This window comes from Clupea harengus, chromosome 13, assembly GCF_900700415.2.
Source record: "Clupea harengus chromosome 13, Ch_v2.0.2, whole genome shotgun sequence".
NCBI classification, from domain to species: domain Eukaryota; kingdom Metazoa; phylum Chordata; class Actinopteri; order Clupeiformes; family Clupeidae; genus Clupea; species Clupea harengus.
Window position 1 is genome coordinate 13546031 of NC_045164.1, and position 21218 is coordinate 13567248.

Here is a 21218-nt window from a genome sequence, read left to right on the forward strand (position 1 = left end):
GCGTCTTGTGACGAAATCCGATGTGTGATCTTACCTTAAGCGTTTTACTCCCCATTGACACTCATTAGAAGGAGAAGGTTTACCGTGGCTTAATGTTCCAAAATAGCGATCAATGTTTGTGCTTTTTTTGATAGGAGATGGTGCTCATGACATGTCCTATGTCAGACAAATGTGGTGATCATTGGACGCTGTTTTGGAACATTAAAACACGTTCCGCCTTTTCCATAATTGGCGTCATCATCCCTGCATGCCAGGGACGGAAACAACCACTCTACTCATCCCAGTTTAACGCAGAGCTAGACACTCTGCCCAATTCATTTTTACATTGTGTGGAGTTGGGGTTTGAGCCTCCTGATTAACATTGTTATGATCTCCACCTGAAGCTCACTGGTAGTTAAGGGTCCTTCTGGCCTCAGACTGCGGTGGGTGTTCACCTTATGCTCCCCTGCCTTTGAGGAATGGAAACCTGCTGCATGTGATGTATGTTTTGTTGTAACATTCTTCAGTGATCCAAATTTTTGTTTGAGTGGCTAAATGAAAACAGATTAAGTAGTCTTAAATTGCGTTCTGAGTTGGTTTGAGTGCTTGGCAGAAATCCCTGTTAGTTCATAGACTGTACACATAAATGATCATATTGCACTAACCATATCATTTATGTATACAGTGTATTCTGTGTTTAACAAGTGAAGCATGCATGATTTCTGTCCTGAAAGTATCATTTAAGAATGAAGTATTAACTAAGCCTCTGTAGTCAACATGCAGAGGGAGAGAATGAGAGCGTGTTGAACACTCAATCATCTCTGTTTAGAATGTAGACAAACTGGTATCTAAAATGTTACTAACAATGTAGTATTAGTTCAACTGATAGATCGCTAGAAAAACACTAGTGACAAATAGAATAGAATAGAAATATTGTGGAGGTTAATCTCCGTTAGAATGCCTGTTTTCCCCATACTATTCGGCCTCACTTGATTTGGACCATGATAATGTTAGGCAGGGGATCTGTTTCAAGGAGAAACTCAGAGTACTCTAGGTTGGAGGTCAAACTAAATGGTGTGCTTCCATAATGGATGTGACAGCACAGCTTTGTTTCCCAGTAAAGCACAGCCTGGTAACTGTGTTCTGATGGAATAAGCCATCTACATTTATGTGGTGAAAGTTTGACCAGTATCACAGCAGTAAAAAGGTCCTGCATACATAGCGCGGCCCATGACATTATGGAACCTTCAATAATTCAATTGATTTAGTAATCAAAAATGAGACCCTACACAACTAGAGTAGGTGCACAGACCAACTAGATGCACAGCCGAGAGAGTAAAAGTGAGCAAAACAGGTTTCAACAATCAATAATAAAAGTATAAGCTAATCTAAACTAACACCATAGGGATCCTGTAGTAGACACATCTTGTGGAAGAAGAAACAGATTTCCTTTCCCTCTTTCACTGACTTTCCCACCCTCCTTCTCTCCTCCCTCTCTTTGTGGTCCTCATGTGACCCCTTTTAAGGTTTCTGTGTGACCTGCAGGAGTCTGGTGTGTACATGTGTGTGGGCTGGCTGGCCAAGCGGTGAGCGAATGAGGGAACCGTGTGTGTGTGTGTGTGTGTGTGTGTGTGTGTGTGTGTGTGTGTGTGTAAGGGAGAGAGAAGAGGCATGAGCATGTGCGTGCTGAGCGGAGGCTTCCTGTGGCATAAAGGGGCAGCCATGCAGAAACCCAGACCTCTTAGCCGGCGGCCACCGAGCTGCCTGACATTCCAGCACTCATCACAGGAGCCGAAGACAGAGAGAGAACGACTGAAGGGAGGGGCGGAGAGGAGAGGAGAGGAGAGAAGAGAAGAGAAACACCTGGGGCAGTGTCACTGTACTCTACACGTGAGTGACAGGCTCGTGTGGTTTTCTGCAGATTAGATTAGAATCATCTCATTATGATGAACCATTAGGCATTCCATTACATTTTCTTAAGGATCATTAAATTCATTGTGTTTTCAATACATGAATAACTGACTTTCATGAGCCACTCAAGGGGTTATTTTGATAGATGATAAAAGCCAATTTAATCGATTCTGCTGCTTTCTCAGGCATATAAAGCCTTCATATTATCCAATAATTAACTCAAGGCTGCCAACTCACCAGAGAATACGTCCAGAGAAAAGCCTCCGCCGTACGTTTGTAGACATGAGGAGGTGCGTCTGGTGCCAAGACTCTGTTCAGGGACCTTCTCCTGCGATAGCTCAGGTCCATCCTCTGATCCGGCCCGCAGGCCCGCGAACCGTCCGGCCCAGTCTGATGGGTAGCTGATGGGCCCGGCAATGCTGCTGGACCTCTGTCTCTGGGCCCTCCACCTCTCCGCTCTGGAGCTCCCGAGACCCAAGCTGGAGCCCTCCCTGCGGGGGACTTGAGGACTCTGTGCTGGGGAGCCCACTGGAGAGTGTGTGGGGGAGGTGAGCTGCCTTGTGGTGGTCTTCACGTATGATGGATGGATGGTGGGGTAAGGCTTGACAATCGAGCCAGCAGCGGACGCCCGTCGAGCTCGAGATCCCTGCGGATTCTCAGAGGCCCACTGGGTGAAGGAGATGCTGCTGCTGGTCCTCCGTTGTGGGGAAAGGAACCCCAGTTCTTCATAACTAATGCCACCCTCCTCATCCTCATCTCGCACCACATTTAGATCTATGCTGCTCACGCTTTTGTGTGACCTGGTTGTGACTGCGACTCCAGTTGCCTTCGCCCTGGGGTCAGGCAACTCCAAAACAGACTCAAGTCCAACAGGTAGGACCTTGGTGAGGTCATGATGGCAGTCCACACTTTCAAATGGGGAGCCGAGGGTGGCGCCTCCTGCTTCCTCGTCTGGTGGCTCATCTGCGCTCTCGTAGGACGTGTTGGTTGTCGTGTTGGTGGTTGTGTTGGGGGAAGCTGTGTCAGGGAAGCTTTGAGTGCTGGGTGTCTTGGTGATGGTCAACTGAGGAACTTCAGACACGGACACTGGGCCACTTTCTGCAAGATGATCCAACTCCTCTGACACCGGAGCTGCAATCGTCTCACTTGCATTTAATTCCATTTTGGTGTCATTCCTCCTTACCTCCACCCTGGCCCCATCCACCTCTGCCAGGGCCTCTCCACTTCCAGTCTCCGGATCAAGGGGTAGGTCACAAAGGGCATCTGGGATTGTGGGGTCACGGGGCAAATTTGCAGTGAGCAGGTCGGCAGGGATGCTGTCTCCATGCTGTTTGCACATGGCCAGCTGGATGTCTGCGAGGAGATCCTGATGGTCGGTGGCTGAGTGAAAGCTGTAGATGTCCGTGTCTGACTCTGACCCTGTACTCCTGCCCTCCTCCTCCCCCTCCGCGGTCGGCTGTCCTCGCTCAGGATCGCTGTCGGTCATCCCCCCCAGCTCGTCACCAGAGAGGCTGGCATCAGAGGCTTTAATCTCTGAGCCGTCGGGATGAGAAGCTTGGAAGTCTCCACCGTCCAGAATGCTCTCCCTGGACGCCCCCTTTGCCCGAGACAGCCCCTTCTTTAGGTTGGAGAAGACGGAGGTCTTGGTGGACTCTGCTTTGGCTTTCTTTTTGGCAGAATCTCCTAGTTTGCTGGATTTGCTCTGAGACTTCTTGCTGTGAAAGCCTCCCTTCCCATCCTCAGCCCTGACCACGTTGCCCGTACCCTCTGCCCCCGAAGCAGCGCCCGCAGCGCCCGCCTTCCTCTGCTTGGCCTCCTGGTTCCCCATGTTTTTCAGCAGCCAGACTCCCTTTGCGATCAGGCCATGCTGGGACAGCGGGTGAAGCTCTGGCTTTAGCGGTGGCTGAGGATGCTGTGGCTGTGGCGGCGGGAGTGGAATCTGTGCTGTACTGCCGCTGGCTCGCTCTAATCCTCTCCCCTCGCGCACGCTTGCGCTCTCTCTCTCTGGTGCTGAGTGGAGTTGCTGTGACGTTGCCGCCGCTGCTGCTGCCTCTGCCTCTGCCTCTGACGCTGCAGCGGAGAGCAGCCTGGCATGCGCCCTCTCCCTCCCTCTCTCTCCCCCTCGCTCCCTCTCCCTCTCTTGCCCATCTGCTCGCTCCGTTGCCTCGCATGACGGGCTGCTGGCTGAGCGGTGGAGCCGAGCATGCTCTGTGGGTTGCCTCTCTTTCTGGGAAGTCTGCTGATGGCCCTGCGGTTTTGACGTGAGTTGTTGCTGTTGCTGTAGCTGTAGCTGTCTTCGGATGAGGTTGGATAAGCTGCTCTTCCTCCTCGCTGTCTGCCTGAAGGGAGTGGTGTGGAAGCTCTCCCTGAGCACAGGAAGTTGGGTCTCGACGGTCTCGACGGTCTGGATGGTCTGCATCATATCACATTACTACTTGCTACACATGCCTGCCTGGAACCAATGAGATCATAGCAAAAGAGTGATGGAGCAGTATTTACTTCACAGTAGACATACATGCACAATGGCAAAAAGGTCATAAGTGATTTATTTAGATCAAATTAAAGAATCCTATCTGCAGTTTCTCTATGGGATATTTCTGCCCAAACAAGTCTTCTGTCTAGTTCTGGTGATTTATATTGTTGTTTATATGTTAGGAATATATATGTACACCTAACATATTTGTTTAGAAAATGTTTTAAATATGCAATAACTGAAAGCATAGTAAGGATATATGCACAGCCACATTCCACTGCTAACGCAATCACATGCTGTTAGGATTTGATGTCCTGACATAATAGATTATTATAATTTTTGTGAGGGAGGGGGGAGAATCAGGGCAGAATATAATCTTCCTCAATCCAGACTGGGAAGCTAAAAATATCCATGGTGTTTCCCTCTGTAAGCTTGTGTGTGATGCTGTGGAAGCCTCACATCATGAAGGGGAAAATGACAAAGTGAATTAACATGTAAATCAGTCTAATGACCCAGAAACTTACATCTCCTTGCAATTGAACAAACATTCCAGAAAATGCTGCATATCAAGTTACATCATAGAAACAGATTCTCGGGGGGGTGCTCTCATGAATCATTTAGCAAACAGGATGTGACCCTCGGCAGGGCTCTGACACGGCACTGAGGATGTGTTGCTCTACCAGGATTTATGAAACGTATATCAACAGGAATATATGTGCGCTCTCCCCTTTTCTCGCCCTGGTGTCCTGTGCAGTACCAGCAAAATAATCATATAGAGCAATAGCACTATGGTGCCATGTATTTGTCTCCAATAATAAGGTATTTACTTTGACTAAATTATAAACTACTTTTCAGTTACCAGGAATATTTTAGTAATAATGAAAGCTGTGATTATGTTGAGATAGTATGACCACTAAATGAAGATTGCTGAAAATGAACTCAATTGAACTGAAATTGCTTTATTAGTTAAATTAGTTTCAGAGACAAAGCTGTCCAATCTGTTGATTTATAATATAGCAATATGCCATTCTAATAAGAAAACTAGATCACAGGAGAGAAAGCAGACTTACTTGCTTCTTGCTTCCCGGTAGATTGTGAAGAGGACAAATGAGTGTTTGTGATCAATACTGGGCCGCTCCTCTTCCTCAGTCACATGAAGATGGGTGTGCAGCATCACATGTCCTCTTTGCATCTTACACTTTAGCTCTCTTTTCCACACACACACACACACACACAGACAAACACACACACACACACACACACACTGTGATGTACAGTGGCAGTACAAACCCATTAGCTGTAGGAATGTATTAGTGACCCCTACAAAGATATGCTAATCCATCATCCACCATGGAATACCTGGACCATGGAGCATACCGTACTCAGTAGTGAGTGTTGGTGAGCAAAACATAACCCAACATAGAATATTTTTCTAACATTGCCTCTGACAGTAAATGTACATGTATGAGGTATGCGCTGCGTGCTGCATTGGAGGCTAATTTGTTCCATAGTTGTGTAATTCCCGGTTTACTCCAGGTGTTCTGGGATCACATGTCATTTTATCACAAAGCTGGATAGATCGTAGTTATGTTTTTCCATTTTATATCAATTTTCTACATGGTTATGACCTGAGCCGTGAAAGAGTTAATCACTATTCCTTCAAATATTTGTTTTCTACCTGCATAGAAATAGATACGAAACACTGTTGAAATTGGTGTAGCACCAGTGAACACTAAAGAAACCCAAATGATTGTTAACCTCCGTATAGCTCTAATTTTAAAGACAGAGCCATCACATTAAAAATGTGACATTTATTTTCAAAAAGGAAAGACTGCTGGATAGGAATGCTTGGCATCGGAGCTGCATTTCAATACATACACTTCACAAACTGTCACAAAATGATATTCTGTAAACATTCAGAAATACTTGTTAATAAATGCACATCAGTCCCATAATAAACATGAATTGGACCACACCAACAACATTAACCAGTTATATTCCATGTTTTAACAAATGTTGGATTAGTCTCTGGTCTTTCTCTGTTGTCAGAAATGTTTATATTTACTTGAGCCAAGAGGGAAACAGGATGAAACATCTACATTTTTAACCAATTAAGTAGAAACCAGTGGCTGAATCAAGTAATACAGTCATCAGGGCAAACACGTGTACTCATACTGAAGTTGTTTAGTAATCAGAAGGTTGCTAGTTCGATTCCCTGTCGAAGCGTCCTTGAGCAAGACACTGAACCCCTAATTGCTCCTGATGTGCAGTGTGCCATCAGTGTAAATGTAAAATGTGTATACATTGTAAGTCGCACATATGTAAGTCGCTTTGGATAAAAGCGTCTGCTAAAATGACTAAATGTAACACTTTGGTATGGATTCACAGCCTCATCTGTACACTGAAATTGACATTCACTAGAGCTGTTGACTCAGAGTCTAAGGCATTCACTCTATCACTAAGTAAGGCTGAATCAATTGTCTTATACTGACTTGTCGATAAGGCATGGACTACTTCAGTCCCTAAGTCTTCTTCTCCTGCCACTGTGTGTCGTCCTAATTTGAGAAACCATAAAAAACACGTACTGAATTGCAGGGACATTTCTGTGCAGCAGAGGGCACTGTTGCTCTTCAGAAACATGGGTGAGTTGGCTAGAGAGATTACAGATTCCTTGGTTAATCCAACCAAACTCAATTCATTCTACTTGGATGGGTATCAGTTTGGAATGATATATAGATGCATTTAAAATCAAATATGTAAGACAATGAAGAACTGTAATCCTGGGTTAATGTGGGAGCCATACACTATCAATTCACTGAACCATGTCAAAATAATGTACATTTCAGAAAATATTTGTGATGGGAGTTTCTTAGAACAATCATTAGAGTTATGAATGACGATATCAGGCTACCAAGATCTTTAATACAATACCTCCTACAAGTTTCAGCTCAAAATTCATAATTTGGGAGTTGTAAGATGTGCTTTATGGTCAAATAAATTAAAACATAACCTAAAAACAATATCTTCATAATTTAAAATATGGTGGGATTCTGTCATGGCAGCTAGCTACCAGTACCATTGTTAGAAAGTAATAGTTGGCATGAATTTGATTGAATGTGCCCAATAATCATCATCATTATTATGTTCAAAAACACTTAGTTCCCAAACAAGGGAGTACACTTCATAGTCAATGTATAATCTATCCCATTTATCAAATACAGATCACCCAAAATGTACAAATACCAGCAATATCCACACAATTTTCTGATACATAAACAATTACTGAAATACTAAATGTATTTGCCTCAAACCATGTAAACAGCAAAACACACAGAACACAGGAGCAGCTTGTACAGAGTACTGTCAAAATTCAAAGATTTATCCAAACCAACAGAAAACCGTAAACTGCTCTAACATGGCTTGAGATGCACAAAACACATTATATTTACCCATTACATTTTGAAGTATTTTTTCAATCGGTCCACAGAAAAGACTGGTAGTGACAATTCACACAGTTCCTTGCAGTTTTTCCTTAAAACACTTGAAACTCATGGGAAAGTGTCATGGCTTCATCTAGCCATTTTAACATGAGCCGAAAAAGAGTTTGTGACTTGTTATGTTCAGTGGTATTAATGTCCAGCTCTCGGAGCAGTAAACCTACTTCTACTCAAACCAATATTTTAGGAGCTTGACATAAAAAGTAACACTTTCGTAAGACTTGGCTGAAAATTTGATGGGGGGGGGGGGAATAATCCCCACCAAATTGAAATCTGGTAATCCTTTCAGGTAGAGACAGCAAGCAGATTTTCCTCTACAGTGTCAAAAGCCCTTTCGTGTTCTCTTGGTATTTCCGTTTAGCAACAGTCATTTCTGGCCTCAAATTTGCACGACAAAGGAGAACAGGTCACAGGCTCCAAAAACATTTGTTCTGTTCATCCATAAAGGCCACAGCCCTGAACTAGCAAATATACAGTATGTTAATCCACATTCAGATTAATCCTACAGAGCAGCTGTTGTATGTATGTTCAGCATTCACAAGTCTATGTGGAGTCCCTGGGTAACCTTCTGTGGAATCTGACCGTCTGTTTCTGCTGCAGTGGCTGTTTCCCTTCACGCCTTCTCTTGTCCAAGCGACACATCAGGATCATTTTAAAGGTGGTGCGGAAGGTCTTGTTGCAGAGGGCGTAGCACATGGGGTTCACTGTGCTGTTGACGTAGCACAGCCAGTAGCCTATATCCCACAGGGACTGTGGAATGCAGTCTTGGCAGAAGGTGTTGACCAATACCATGATGTTGTAGGGAGTCCATGTGACGATGAATGCAAACAAGATGGCGCTCAGGGTTTGAGCGGCTTTCTTCTCCTTCACCAGAGACATGCGCTTGCGCTTGGTGATCTGGCTTCGCGCTCGCACCGCAAAGCGCCGTGCGAGAGCCGCTTCTTTGAACGAGATGGGCACGGAGGGTGATTTGGTGGCCCTGGTGTTGGCCGTGGGTTCTGATTTCGCGGATGAAGACTGTATGGCAGGCATAGACTGGACTTTCGGAATCTTGGAGGTGAAGCGCTGGTGGTAGCTGTCCCTGCCGCTGCCGTTGTTGACTGTCGGAGAGACACTATCCGTCTCTTCGGCCTCCTCCTCCCCAATCCGAAGCGGATCTTCTTCAGACGCGGCATCGAGGTCCTCGCAGGAGGTCACCTGAGAGTTGACGGCAGCCCTCATGCCCGGCAGGTTCAGCACGATGGAGAAGATGGCGCGTGTGGTGGGCACGCTGCTGTCGTCCTCGTCCGACGAGCCCGAATGGTCGGCCGAGATCCCGGCGTCGTTGTTGTTCCAGCTGTCACTGCTGCTGTGGTCCTGTTCTCCCTCGCCGTGGCCTCGCCCTCTGGGCCCGCGGCCGGGCCTCCACGACCAGCAGTGGAAGCGCCCCGAGAGGCCCAGCATGGAGCTGTGTCTCGGCACGGGCCGGGCCAGCTCAAAGCTGCTGCAGCTCCTGGAGCTCCCCCCAGTGGGGTGGAGGTGGAAGTGCGGCCTCTCGGTGCCAAACCTCGCGCTTGAACCCTGGAGTATGGCCAGCTCCCTGGATCGATTCTCTGTCTCCTTATAAATCCTCCAGTACAGGATGCTCATGATCGTCACTGGCAGGTAGAAAGCTGCCACGGCAGTGCAGAAGGTTATAATCGGCTCTGTCAAGAACTGTATGTAGCACTTATCTGATGGAACTGTCCGTTCCCCGACAAAGTACTGCCAGAACAGTATGGCCGGGGCCCAGAGCACCAGGGACACTAACCATGCCAGAGCAATCATGACCGCTGCTCGTTTGGTGGTTCTCTTGGCGCGGTAGGTCAGTGGCCTAGTGATGGAAAAGTAGCGGTCAAAACTTATGACCAGTAGGTTCATCACCGATGCATTGCTGGCCACGTAGTCGATGGCTAGCCACAAGTCACACGCCCATGGCCCCATTGCCCAGTGGCCCATGACTATGTAGGTGGTGTATAGGTTCATCGAGATCACACCAATGATGAGGTCTGCAAAAGCCAGACTGAGCAGGAAGTAGTTGTTCACAGTCTTGAGCTGTCGGTTGACCTTAAAGGACACAAGGACGAGGATGTTCCCAATGATGGTCATTAGGGAGAGTAGGCCGGTGAAGAACACGATGAGAATGACCTGCCAGATGGTATGACCCCCAAGAGGCTCATACTGTTGGTCTGGCGCCTTACTGCTACTTCCATTAGCCAAAAACAGGGCAGTCAGGTTGGAAAATGAGTGCAGGAGTGGGGAGGAGATGTTGTCATCTCTACCCGGAACCTCTGTCCAGGAGGTGATCTCAGAGTAAATGGCTGCTTCGTCTATGCTTGGAGCAAGGTATGAGCCAGGTTCTGTGCTGTTTGCATTCATCATGAGATCCTTGCATATTCTGAAACAGAGAAAAGAGAAAAGACCTCTGAGAAAGGAAATGCTGTTTCCCATTCTGTCCACAAGGTGTAGCTACTGACACAGCCTCCATCACTTGCTTTGTAGACAGAAAGATGGTCAATAAGTTTCAAACCGCTTTCAAAAGTAAAATGATTTGTCTCTGAAGGCATTGGAAGTTGAAACTAAAAAAGAAATAAAAAATGCCCCAGTAGTCATTTTCACGTAAAAACCACATAAATATGTAACGCTAAATCATGCTAATAGATGCAAGTATTTTGGCCAACTAAGTATTTCAGTATTCACAAACCTGACAAAGATATCAGGCATGAACACATCACATTGCAGTGTGAAGAATTGAATAAAAAAAGCTATAAAATATTCGCATAAAAAAATACATTGAACACGTCATCTGCAATAACCACAAGCTACGAGGCTGATAAGCCAACAAGAGTAGTCCTGAGTGTGTACACGTGCGTATGCGCACATCATTCAAATTCAGCAGTGGTGGCCGCTATATGGGAGGATGTCCTCCCCGCCGTCCATTCATAGGCCGTGTGTTAATCTTATTGAGAGAGGCAGAGAATAGAATGTGCCTGGCCTCAGCCCAAGGACAGGGATATCTTGTCTTTAAAAATGATATCTCCCTCTTCAACACAAAAATATATAAACACATACAACAGTAACACACACACACACACGCACCGATACACTTTCACCACACACACACATGCATAGAATAACATGAATGATTCATATTTGCAGTGATCTTCAAGCTCTTTTACATCATGAGGACAATAACATATACCCCAACTCAAGCAAAAAACTATATAAAAAAAGCAAAAACCTTGAGCCAAACTCAATCTTTTGGCAGAAACTCTTGACCAAATGTTCCAAGCCTTCACCTCCAGGGACTGACTAACTGCAGCGAGAGGAGGTGAAGAGTTGAGAGGAGAGGTGTTCACAAGGGGAGAGGAGAAAGGCGGGGAGGATTGGCAGGGTGCTGAGATGGGGGCTCTTGTGTTTTTCAGAAATCAATTTCCAAGTATGAACTTGAATTGAGAGCAGGGTCACATTCTAACTGCTTGGCTATGATAGACATTACCTTTCATACATACGCGCACACACACACAAAGCTCCGGATGTTTTATAGGCTCTGCTGTCTGCCTGCAGGTTATCTTAGCAAGGCAGTGTTTCCAGAGGACACATTGAGTCATGTATATTAATTTGTGTGGTATTATCCATATCGGGGATTTGTCCTTATAAAACTCACACCTTCTAAACTCAAAATGTGAGGTCTTGGCACAAAGCACATTTTGCTTCGAAAAGGTTTATCATGAATCTTCTCCAGGCCTCATCTAGCGATCATCTGTGGCCATAAAGTTAGTGAGGCCTGTCAAACAGCCACCCATGCAGTCAGATAGTGAGAGGGACCCAGGGTGGCACTGCTGGCCAGACACTTGTGCACTTCTAACATCTGCTGTGTGGTTGTGCATCGAGCAAAAGGATGGATTGGATAGCTGAGTCATTTAAATGATCCATTATGTATAAAGTATAAAGAATATGTATACATATAATGTCTAAAGAAGATGTGTTTGACACGTCACTGGATTTTCCTCTTCCTGTCACTGAAGGATTTTAACTGAACTGAGCTTTCGATCGGACACACGGCCGTGAAGCTGAACTGTACATACATTAGCTGCATCAATGACTGCTCGAAGTCTGCAGTCATGGTAATATACCCTCTGGGATTGATGTGTGTGTGTGTGTGTGTGTGTGTGGGGGGGGAGCTGCACTAGTGATGACCCATCATCAATAAGACCACCTGTCCTGGGTAGCACACTCCCTCTGGGAGTGCACAAAGAACTTCTTCACATACACACAGAAACGCACACATACACACACACACACACATACAAAGATTTAGACTTTAGTGTACAATAAATACTAAGCTGAAGACAACTTCTTTATTCGGCTGTTTAATATTTAAATGGGGGACTAGGGGGAACAGAGGCCTGGGAGAGCAGCCTGTGAAGCGTGTCTCCCTGGACCCTCGGAGGCGATGATGTTGGATCTGTGTTCTGGTCCCTGGAGAGGCACCTAAATGTCAGTGCACAGTGTCTCCCTTCCTCTGGAGGCAAAAGTGATCATCTCTATTCACAAGCGTACACCCACACACAATAACATACCTCCAAGGGTCAGTGAGGGAGGCCAGTGAATGTCATGATTTAAATGCCACACACACACACACACACACGTGCACCCACGCGTTTACACACACACACACACACACACACACACACACACACACACACACACACACGTACGTACGCATGCACAAAATGAGACACACAAGCAATCAATCAAATTAATGAGAGTTTCATTAATCGCATCACTAATGTGGACTCTAAAGCGGCTTTGACCAACAGTGCCTTTTATAGCACGTTTTGTCAATAACGCCCAGCATGATCAATAAAATAGATAGGGATTGAATTATGGTTTAAGTAACCATGGACAGAGTAACTGAGCCAAGATAATGTAAAGGTCCCCAGATCTTGGGAAATAAATCAACAGACAATCTATGGAATAATGGATTTAAAACTGAGATGCAGACTGAGGGGTAGAATAATTGATGAGCGAACTCTCCTCTCCTTGTTTCAATACTGACTCTGCCCCACTTTCCTTCTTTCCTCTTCTCTCTCTACCTCTTTCTCTCACCGCCTGCCTTGAACTGATCTCTGTCTTCTTTGTTTTTAATCTCCCCATGTGCCCCACTCCTCCTCGGTTGTCCCTGTCCTCCTGCAGTGAAACAGGGGAAACAGTCTTTCCCTTTGTGTTGCATTGGCATTTCCAGTGTTTAATACCAGTGGAATATATTTGGAGAGGGGCCAATCAATACTCATTCTCTGGATCCCGACACAGTCTGAGCTCTGACATTTCAGCCGTTTGTCACGGCGAGGTGACAGGCACCTGGTCGAGGAGCCGGCAACATCTCCAAGCTCACCGAGCTCATCTCGTTTGCTTATTATCAGCTAAGTATCTCCTGAGGTGCCACCAGGACGTACAGGAAAATGCAACCAACATACAGAAAGCACAGTCCTTTACTCTTGCCATGGACAGGAGGCTTCAAATGACAAAGCACCACAGACACGTCCTTTTCATTAGCCGCTCAGTCACTTGAACACTTCCTCCCTCTCCGACCCATTTTCAGGAAAACCATTGTACACAAACCCGTTACCTTCTTACTGTGCTGACCACGGCTGGGGGAAAGTGGAGACCATGATACTACGGTGATCGATACACGGAGAGATCCATACTACTAAACAATGCAGCTGTAGTAAGTGCATGTGAACAGGCCTTCCTACCCAGCCAGTGGAATCATTGATCCTGTGTTTTATATCAAACCCTCTATGCAAGTAATACTGTAATGCGAGCCAGCAGAGTTGAGCTTTCCAAGAGATGTCAGGGACGCATTCCCCTCATGCAAGGGCAACCTGAGTCCATCTCGACTGACTCGCCACTAATGCTCCTTGTTTGGAATTTGGAGGCCATCCATCTCAGTTGGCCACAGCAGAAGGAAGCTTTGCTCGGCATAGTGTGCCGCTCTCTCGCAAAACAACAAAAACACGCTCGAGACATCGCACAGTGTTTGCTCTCCGGACTGCCTCGACATCTGCTGGAGGCCGAGGTATTTTGAAAGTACACAGCCATTAGATGTATCTGATCAGAGCGTTTGTTTTTGAGACGTTCAAAAATGAGTTGAGGTGTTTTTTCACCTGGTGTAAACTGTGATACAGTAACTCTGCTGTTGAGGTAGCTGAGGTGCAGCGGAGCTCGTCTTGCATTCGGGAGGGAGCAGCTAAGCCTGCTGAGACTGTCAAAAGAGAAGCTGCGCTGGGCCCTGCCATACCTTAATTCCAGGAGACTTGTGATTGTGATTTCTCTGCTTAACCTTCCTCATCTGCTGTTATTGCAGCAGGCATCGTGAGGCAGCATGTCTTTATTGGGGCTGCTTTGTGAGTGATTGAGTATATTACCCTCTCACCAGAACCACGTCTCGGAGGAATGCTTACATTGGCACCGGCTCCTGTAAACAGGAAGTTTCAAATGCCCGTTTCCAAACGAGATGAATTAACGGTGCTTGGAAATCATTATATATGAGGCTGTTGTTTTTCCAACAGTAGCTATTGTGGCTGGGTGGTGTGCAGTCAAGGTCAACATTCTCCTTATACAAGATCTATGGGAAAATGACAAGGTTATGAATGGTATAGACATGTTTTCTGTTTTAATGTGACAGGCAGTCAAAAGCTTCTGGATGTCGATGACCAATACTATTTACCCTGTGTGTGTGTGTGTGTGTGTGTGTGTGTGTGTGTGTGTGTGTGTGTGTGTGTGTGTGTGTGTGTGTGTGTGTGTGTGTGTGTGTGTGTGTGTGTGTGTGTGTGTGTGTGTGTGTGTGTGTGTGTGTGGTGGGGTTGTGGGAGGCTCTGGTGGGGCGGGAGGGTATATGAGTGTGGGAGTGTGCATGGTTACACAAACAGGTCTCGAGTTTCATCCCTGACCACTCCAAAAGGATCATGGGATTTAACATTTCCTGTAGACAGAGGTCATATCCTGTAGGACAGCCTGCAGCCCAGTGGACTGTGGACTGTGGAGACTCTATCTGCGAACTGAACTCCCCTCTCTATCCTCCCAAGTGCTCATCTCTCAAGACCTGGATGCCCAGCTCCTGTATCCACCCCTGCCTCCACTTCCCAAGTCCTTCCACTGATCCCTCAGAGTGCCCTTGTTGCATTATGAAAGTATCCCCTACGGCATTTAATATCATGCATAATGCATAGCGGCATATTAAAATGCAGATGTATCTCAAATGTTACATAAACTTTACTTCTATGGACTGTTTCCAACGAATTCAACTTGAGTTAATGTCTACAGAAAGCCCTTACACTGCACAAATACATCTGCGTCTGTACAGCATTACATCCCCTCACTAAAGGGCTCAGCAAGCAAGAGTATTTCCATCTACACATTACAGTGTGTGCAAGTGTCTGAAAGACAACATTTGCGTAGGTTCACATATGCAAAAAAAAACTAGAAACTGCAAACTCAGTTTACGTTTCACACTGAGGTCTTCGTTATCATCTGAGCTCCGCACAATCAACCCCCCATCCCCACTCCCCCCCCCCTCCACCGTCCTCTCTGCAGCTCCTACCGCTGTTGGACCTCATCACACTGAATTGTACACAGGCCTTAAAAGGCAGTGTGTGTGTACCGTGGTCTACAGCGTAGACACCTCCTTGAGATGAAACGCACACTGGCTCCAGTGTAAACAGTCCGCAGAGAATGGAATCTTTTTTTTTTTTTAAGCGAGTGGGATTATTGTGAGAGGCCACATGTCTGCCTCTCACCCAGCCTTCACAAGCATGTATGATTCATGCCATTTACAGCTGTGTGTGTGTGTGTGTGTGTGTGTCACCGAGGCTCTGCCGGTGCCTCTGGAGGGGAGGACGGTGGAGTGTGCGTGGATCTGCGTATGTGAGTAAAAAAAACGGGTTTGTCTGGGTGTGTGAGTTACACAGCATGGGGGAGAGTGTGTTTGTGCACACGTGTGCAGGGATGTGAATGTACACATTCATTTTAAACACACACTCACCCACTGTGTGTTTACATGAATGTCTGTGAGACTGAGTGAGTAAATGTGTATTTGCATCTGTGAATGAGTAGTTCTGTGTGTCTGTCGGTGTGTGTGTGGTGGGGGCGGGGGGCTGCACGCACAGATGAGAGCCGTGACTGAGGGACCTTCACGGCTCATTCACAGCTGCACTTCACCGGTCTTACGGCACACTGCGGTCCCCAGGACAGTCCCCAGCCCCAGCAGATCCGTAAATAAACCAGCCCAGCCTCCCATCATCAGCAGCCATCCAGCCATGCCATGCACAGCCAGCCAACAGACTTGATACACGTTGCACACATCGGCTCAAAACCTAAACTCAGTGCTTCCTTGAAAGGTTCACAGAACCATGTCAGGGACACTGACAGTAGCAGCCTACAGTATGCTTGTCTGAAGCAGGTGCTCTCCCAGTCCATACCATGCTGAATGTATAAGCAGCCCTCTCTGAGAGCCTGTGTTACATATGCTGACAGAGCTTTCTGGCACTACAGGAGATGAGCTTCACCAGACGCACTACACACACAAATGAAGCTGTCCATCACTGCAAGAAGCTGGATATTTGTATTATATTTCTGTGTGTGTGTGTGTGTGTGTAAGTGCCCATTTATGCTTTAGGAATGCAGAATACTCATCTTCTTAGATTCTTGTATCCTGAAGATCTGTAACATGGTGTCTATATACAGCAGTACAGCTGTTTATAACAATTGACATAACAAGACGAGTGTGTGTGTGTGTGTGTGTGTCTGTGTGAGTGTGTGTGTCTGTGTGAGTGTGTGTGTGTCTGTGTGAGTGTGTGTGTCTGTGTGAGTGTGTGTGTCTGTGTGAGTGTGTGGCCACAGGGCATGAACTTTTAATGTAAGCTTTTACACAGTATGGATCCTGGGCTTTAAGATTGTTGCACTAAATAATGGGTGATTTAAAGATGCCACCTTTGGCTTGTTTCCTTTGAAGGATTGATGTATGTTTTCGTGGTGATTTGTTTGTGTGCGTGTGTGTGTGTGTATAATGAACAGAATTGTGAGGACAATATAAATTGTTTCTGTGGTTGTTTCCCCCTTTAAACTCATTGAGGGGGAAATGCAATACTTTAAAGAACACTGCCAGGCAGACCCGTGCAACCGTTCAGAACTACCAACGTCGATTCAGAAAACATAATACCCTTAGGAGAGAAAGACTCCTTTAATTCCTTCAATGTTAACCTTTTTTCAAATTTGCATCCCAGTGTGAAATTGAATTTGGAAAGCTTTTAAAGTCAAACTCCATTCATGGTGTCCAAAAAACACGCACACACACAACACACAACACACAAATACCCCCCCCCCCCCCCAGTGGGTAGGAAGCGCATGACTTAGTATAAATTATAATTGATACACGACCAGTACGCCTACGGTCAAGTAGCAAAGTGAGGGTTTCATTGCCTACAACTGCATACATCACAGTCTGCCCGCTGCCTAATGGGCCTTGAATACTAATGGTGACGGGCCGCTGATCGATGAGCCAGGGCCAACATATCAGCTCTGAGCCGCCTGCTGCTGCAGGGAGCATGTGCGGAACAATACCCACCAAATCTCAACACGGGGAAAACCTCTTCGCTGCCGCATCTGGTTTCTCTACAGATACTCGGCAAACGTGTCAAACCTGCACTGCATCACAAGAGACTTCTGACAGGGAGAGAAGGAGAGAAAAAGAAGTTGGTGAGAGTCTACTGTGGTGTGAGAGGGTTGTTTTACATAAACACACAAAGGTGTTCATGACATGCGATGCCTCACTTCTGATTGGCATGTATGTGGGTTTAGCATTTTAGTGTTTAGTGTTTTGGCACAATCCTCAGTAGACACACATCATACAGATACATGTAAACGCATATGACAATTCAATTGCTTAAGTGTAAATGGTAAGTGCCTAAAATATGTTCATCTGTACTTTACTTATTTCCCATCAGAGAGTATTTACATTTCCACAACATACTCTTATCTATATGCAACCCAAGTTTGAGCTCTTCCAAAACGGAAAAAATAGAGAAAGCAAGGAAAAAGGGGGGAGACAGAGAGAGTTCCCCCCGCAGGATTGCCTTGGCAACACTTCTTTTTTTATCAACAGTGAAATTTTCTCCCCTTAAGGACACTCTGGAGAGGAGCTGCTCTCTGGCCCTCACACACAGTAAAACCTCCTCGGGGAGGCCATATTAGTGCAGACAAATGTATTACACAGCCGCCTCAGGGGTGACTGAAAGACCCTTCACTTAAAATACACCCTTTTCTCTCTCTATCTCGCTCTTTTCCTCCTGCTCCCTGTCTCTCCATATTCCGTGGCTTTCTAATCTCCCTCACTGTCGGACGCTTTTTTGGTGCTCTGCTGTAGGCCCGTGTCTCTCAGCGTTAATCCCCCTCCTATAATGGACTCTAATGCGATGCTAATGTCGAGGTGAGCCCAGTTGGGGGGATGTAAAAGATGCTGTCGCTCGTTGTCTATGTTCCAGATGTGGGGAGCTGATGGCATTACCCACAAACACACACTCGGGGCAACACATCCAGCAGAGGACCGCTCACTCTCAGCTGGAACAGGAAGGTGTCATGTTTGGAATACCCATAATCTTTGCTTAAGTAAAAGTACCAATACAGCAATGTAAAAATACTCCATTACACACAAGTCCTGCATGAAAGTATCAGCAGCAAAATGTAGTTAAAGTCTTAAAGAAAACGTACTGTTTATTATGACATCATTAGATTATTAATACTGAGGCATCAGTGTGCAACCAGCATGTTACTGTTGTAGCTTCTGGAGGTGTAATTAGTTTGAACTACTTTATATACAGTTTTACATACAGGGACACCAGATACATCTGAGGGGTCGTGAGATTAATGGGAGAGGAAAGAAAAAACTAAGTTCTGATATACAAATCTGTTTTTAGGCTTTTTCTTTAATCTTTAATGTATGGATCATTTGATTATGTATTGAAATGAAACCATGTGAGGGGGAAACCAAGTTTATCGGGGGGAAAATTACTAGGCCTATTTGGTGGAGCTGGTAACAACTCATATGCATCTGAAATGTGACTACACACTGTTTTTTGTAAGACGTCAGAAACCAAAAAGGTTGGAAAACTTGTTATATTATCCATTGTGTAAAATCTTAAAAGAAACTAGTAACTAAAGCTGTCGAATAAATGTAGCGGAATAGAAATATGTCAATATTTAGTACGATATTATTTCCTTCTGAAATGGACTGGAGTGGAAGTATAAAGAAGCATGAAATGGAAATCCTCAACGTACAAATTCCTCACAATTGTACTTAGACTAAATGTACTTACAGTAGTTGCTTTCCACCACTGCCATAAAGCTTGTCACTAGCTGTTAGCAGTTGGATGAAAACAAGTGGAAGTGCGTACAGTAATTATCTCCTTTTGCTAATGCTTAGCATTTGAATGTAAGCTTGTGTGTATGTGTGAATAAAAGAGCAAATATGAGAGTGAGAGTGTGTATTGATACATCTTCAGCCCCTCCTTCACCAAATGTCTTCCTCAAAGTGAAAACGCACTTCATGCTGAGCACACAAATCCGTGCTACTTGAATTCCAAACACACTGTCCTGGTGCCACACACATGAGGTCACTGGCGGCACGCTGGCCTGAAACTGCGGAGAAGCAGGACCACAAGCAGACACTGCTGTGACATCATGCTGGCACTGCGGTTTGGGCTGCGGGCCGCCTTGGCCCACACGGGCTCATGTGTCGGTATCAGCCAACTTTCTCTACGAGAATATCTCTTTTCACGCAGCGCTATTGTGAAAGAAGATGGGAAGTGAGCAGCTCATTGTCAGGGTACCTGCTACAGTGGCTTTGGTAGTTTTCTCAAAAGAGAAAAGCATTCAAAGAAGATATTTATAGAAGGGGATTTTCTGAACCGTAATAATGAGTTCCTGGACATAGATGGATTATTAAAACTGGCATACCTAGCTAGCTCTTATATTTGTTCTTTATCTGCCGCTGTACACAGTTAGGTTATGCATTCATAAAGGTGATATATGCAATTTAAAGTGTATCATGATGCATGAGATACTGTTAGAATGACAAAATAATACAGATGTATAACAGAGATCCTTGCACAGACTTTACTATAAAAATAAAAATAAATCCATGTTAGTAGATCTATATAGACTCATTTATTCCTGCCGTTAGGTACAGTGGTAGGATACTGGTAGAAAGTTGTGTGAAGGGTTAAAAGCAAAGCCCCAAAGAAATCAGCACGAGAGAAGCTCTTGCTACTCCACTGATTGGCCCTCCAAGTGGAAAACAAATTGGTGCTTCACAAATCCAACTCTGACTAGACCCATCTCTTTGATGAAAAATACCTGTGCCCAAACAAAAAGACCTTCACACTCAACAATGTTGTTTTGACCTTACTGAAGACATAAGCCTTAAAACATTTAGATGTCTGCCTCTGGAACAGTGAAATACAGAGAGAGACAGAGACACAAGCAGACACCAAATCTTATCTTCTTAAATTTCCTTTACTCTCAGAGTCACTCATAGAGTTTAAAATTGAGACCAAACAAGACCAAAACAGCCGATCGGTTTCACTGGGGCTAGACGGCACTGCCAAGGGCCAGGGCATTGTTCCGACAGAGCCATCGATTCAAGGCCCACTCAGATGTCACGGTAACGGATGTGGTCGAGAGGAGGGCAAGGGCGAGCCGTCTTTCACAGAAACTAAATGAAACCCAAACTCAACCTCACACGCTCACTCATACACACGGGACAGCTTGCCTCCAACTCAGATCCACTACATATAATCACCAAAAGTCTGTCTTCTCTCTGGGCTACAAAGTAAACTGGCTGCAAATGTTCCCAACACACTTTTTTTCTGTAGTCATGATTACATCTTTCGATTTACTAAGACCCTGATATCAGCCTCTGTCTTTTGTAAGAAGCTGACATTCTCCAGTGAAGAGATTGGCCATTAAAACACAATCAACAAACTACAGGTTTCCCCCAAGTATAGCCTGTGACTGAAATTAAGAGTGGCTGCTAGAAAACTGGCATTTGAGAGTATTTGCATTGTCCTTTCCCTATCAGTTATTGGGACAAGGCTGATTTCATTTTCATACAAAGGCAGGGGGGTAGACAGACAATCAGACTGATGTATAATTATTGTAGAATGATTTTTAGATAAACAAAAGAATACAAAATAGTCAGTGCAAAACCTTTCCTTTCAATTTATTTTGGAGCGCAGCTGATAAAAGTAGGTAATTCAGTCGACTACTTGCTGACTCTGAGA

At 45.4% G+C, this 21218-nt stretch overlaps 2 protein-coding genes across 2 annotated transcripts in view; both read right to left on the reverse strand.

Moving 5' to 3' along the window:
• Nucleotides 1–3718, reverse strand: part of LOC105906094 (formin-2) — a 43484-nt gene extending 39766 nt beyond the window's left edge. Inside the window, exon 1 of the mRNA XM_031579342.2 lies at nt 2128–3718. Coding sequence (XP_031435202.1) covers nt 2128–3718 — 1591 coding nt within the window. The remainder of the gene's footprint in view (nt 1–2127) is intronic.
• A 2441-nt stretch (nt 3719–6159) lies between these two features.
• Nucleotides 6160–21218, reverse strand: part of chrm3a (cholinergic receptor, muscarinic 3a) — a 65845-nt gene continuing 50786 nt past the window's right edge. Inside the window, exon 3 of the mRNA XM_031578750.2 lies at nt 6160–10276. Coding sequence (XP_031434610.1) covers nt 8404–10260 — 1857 coding nt within the window. The 5' untranslated portion in view covers nt 10261–10276 and the 3' untranslated portion in view covers nt 6160–8403. The remainder of the gene's footprint in view (nt 10277–21218) is intronic.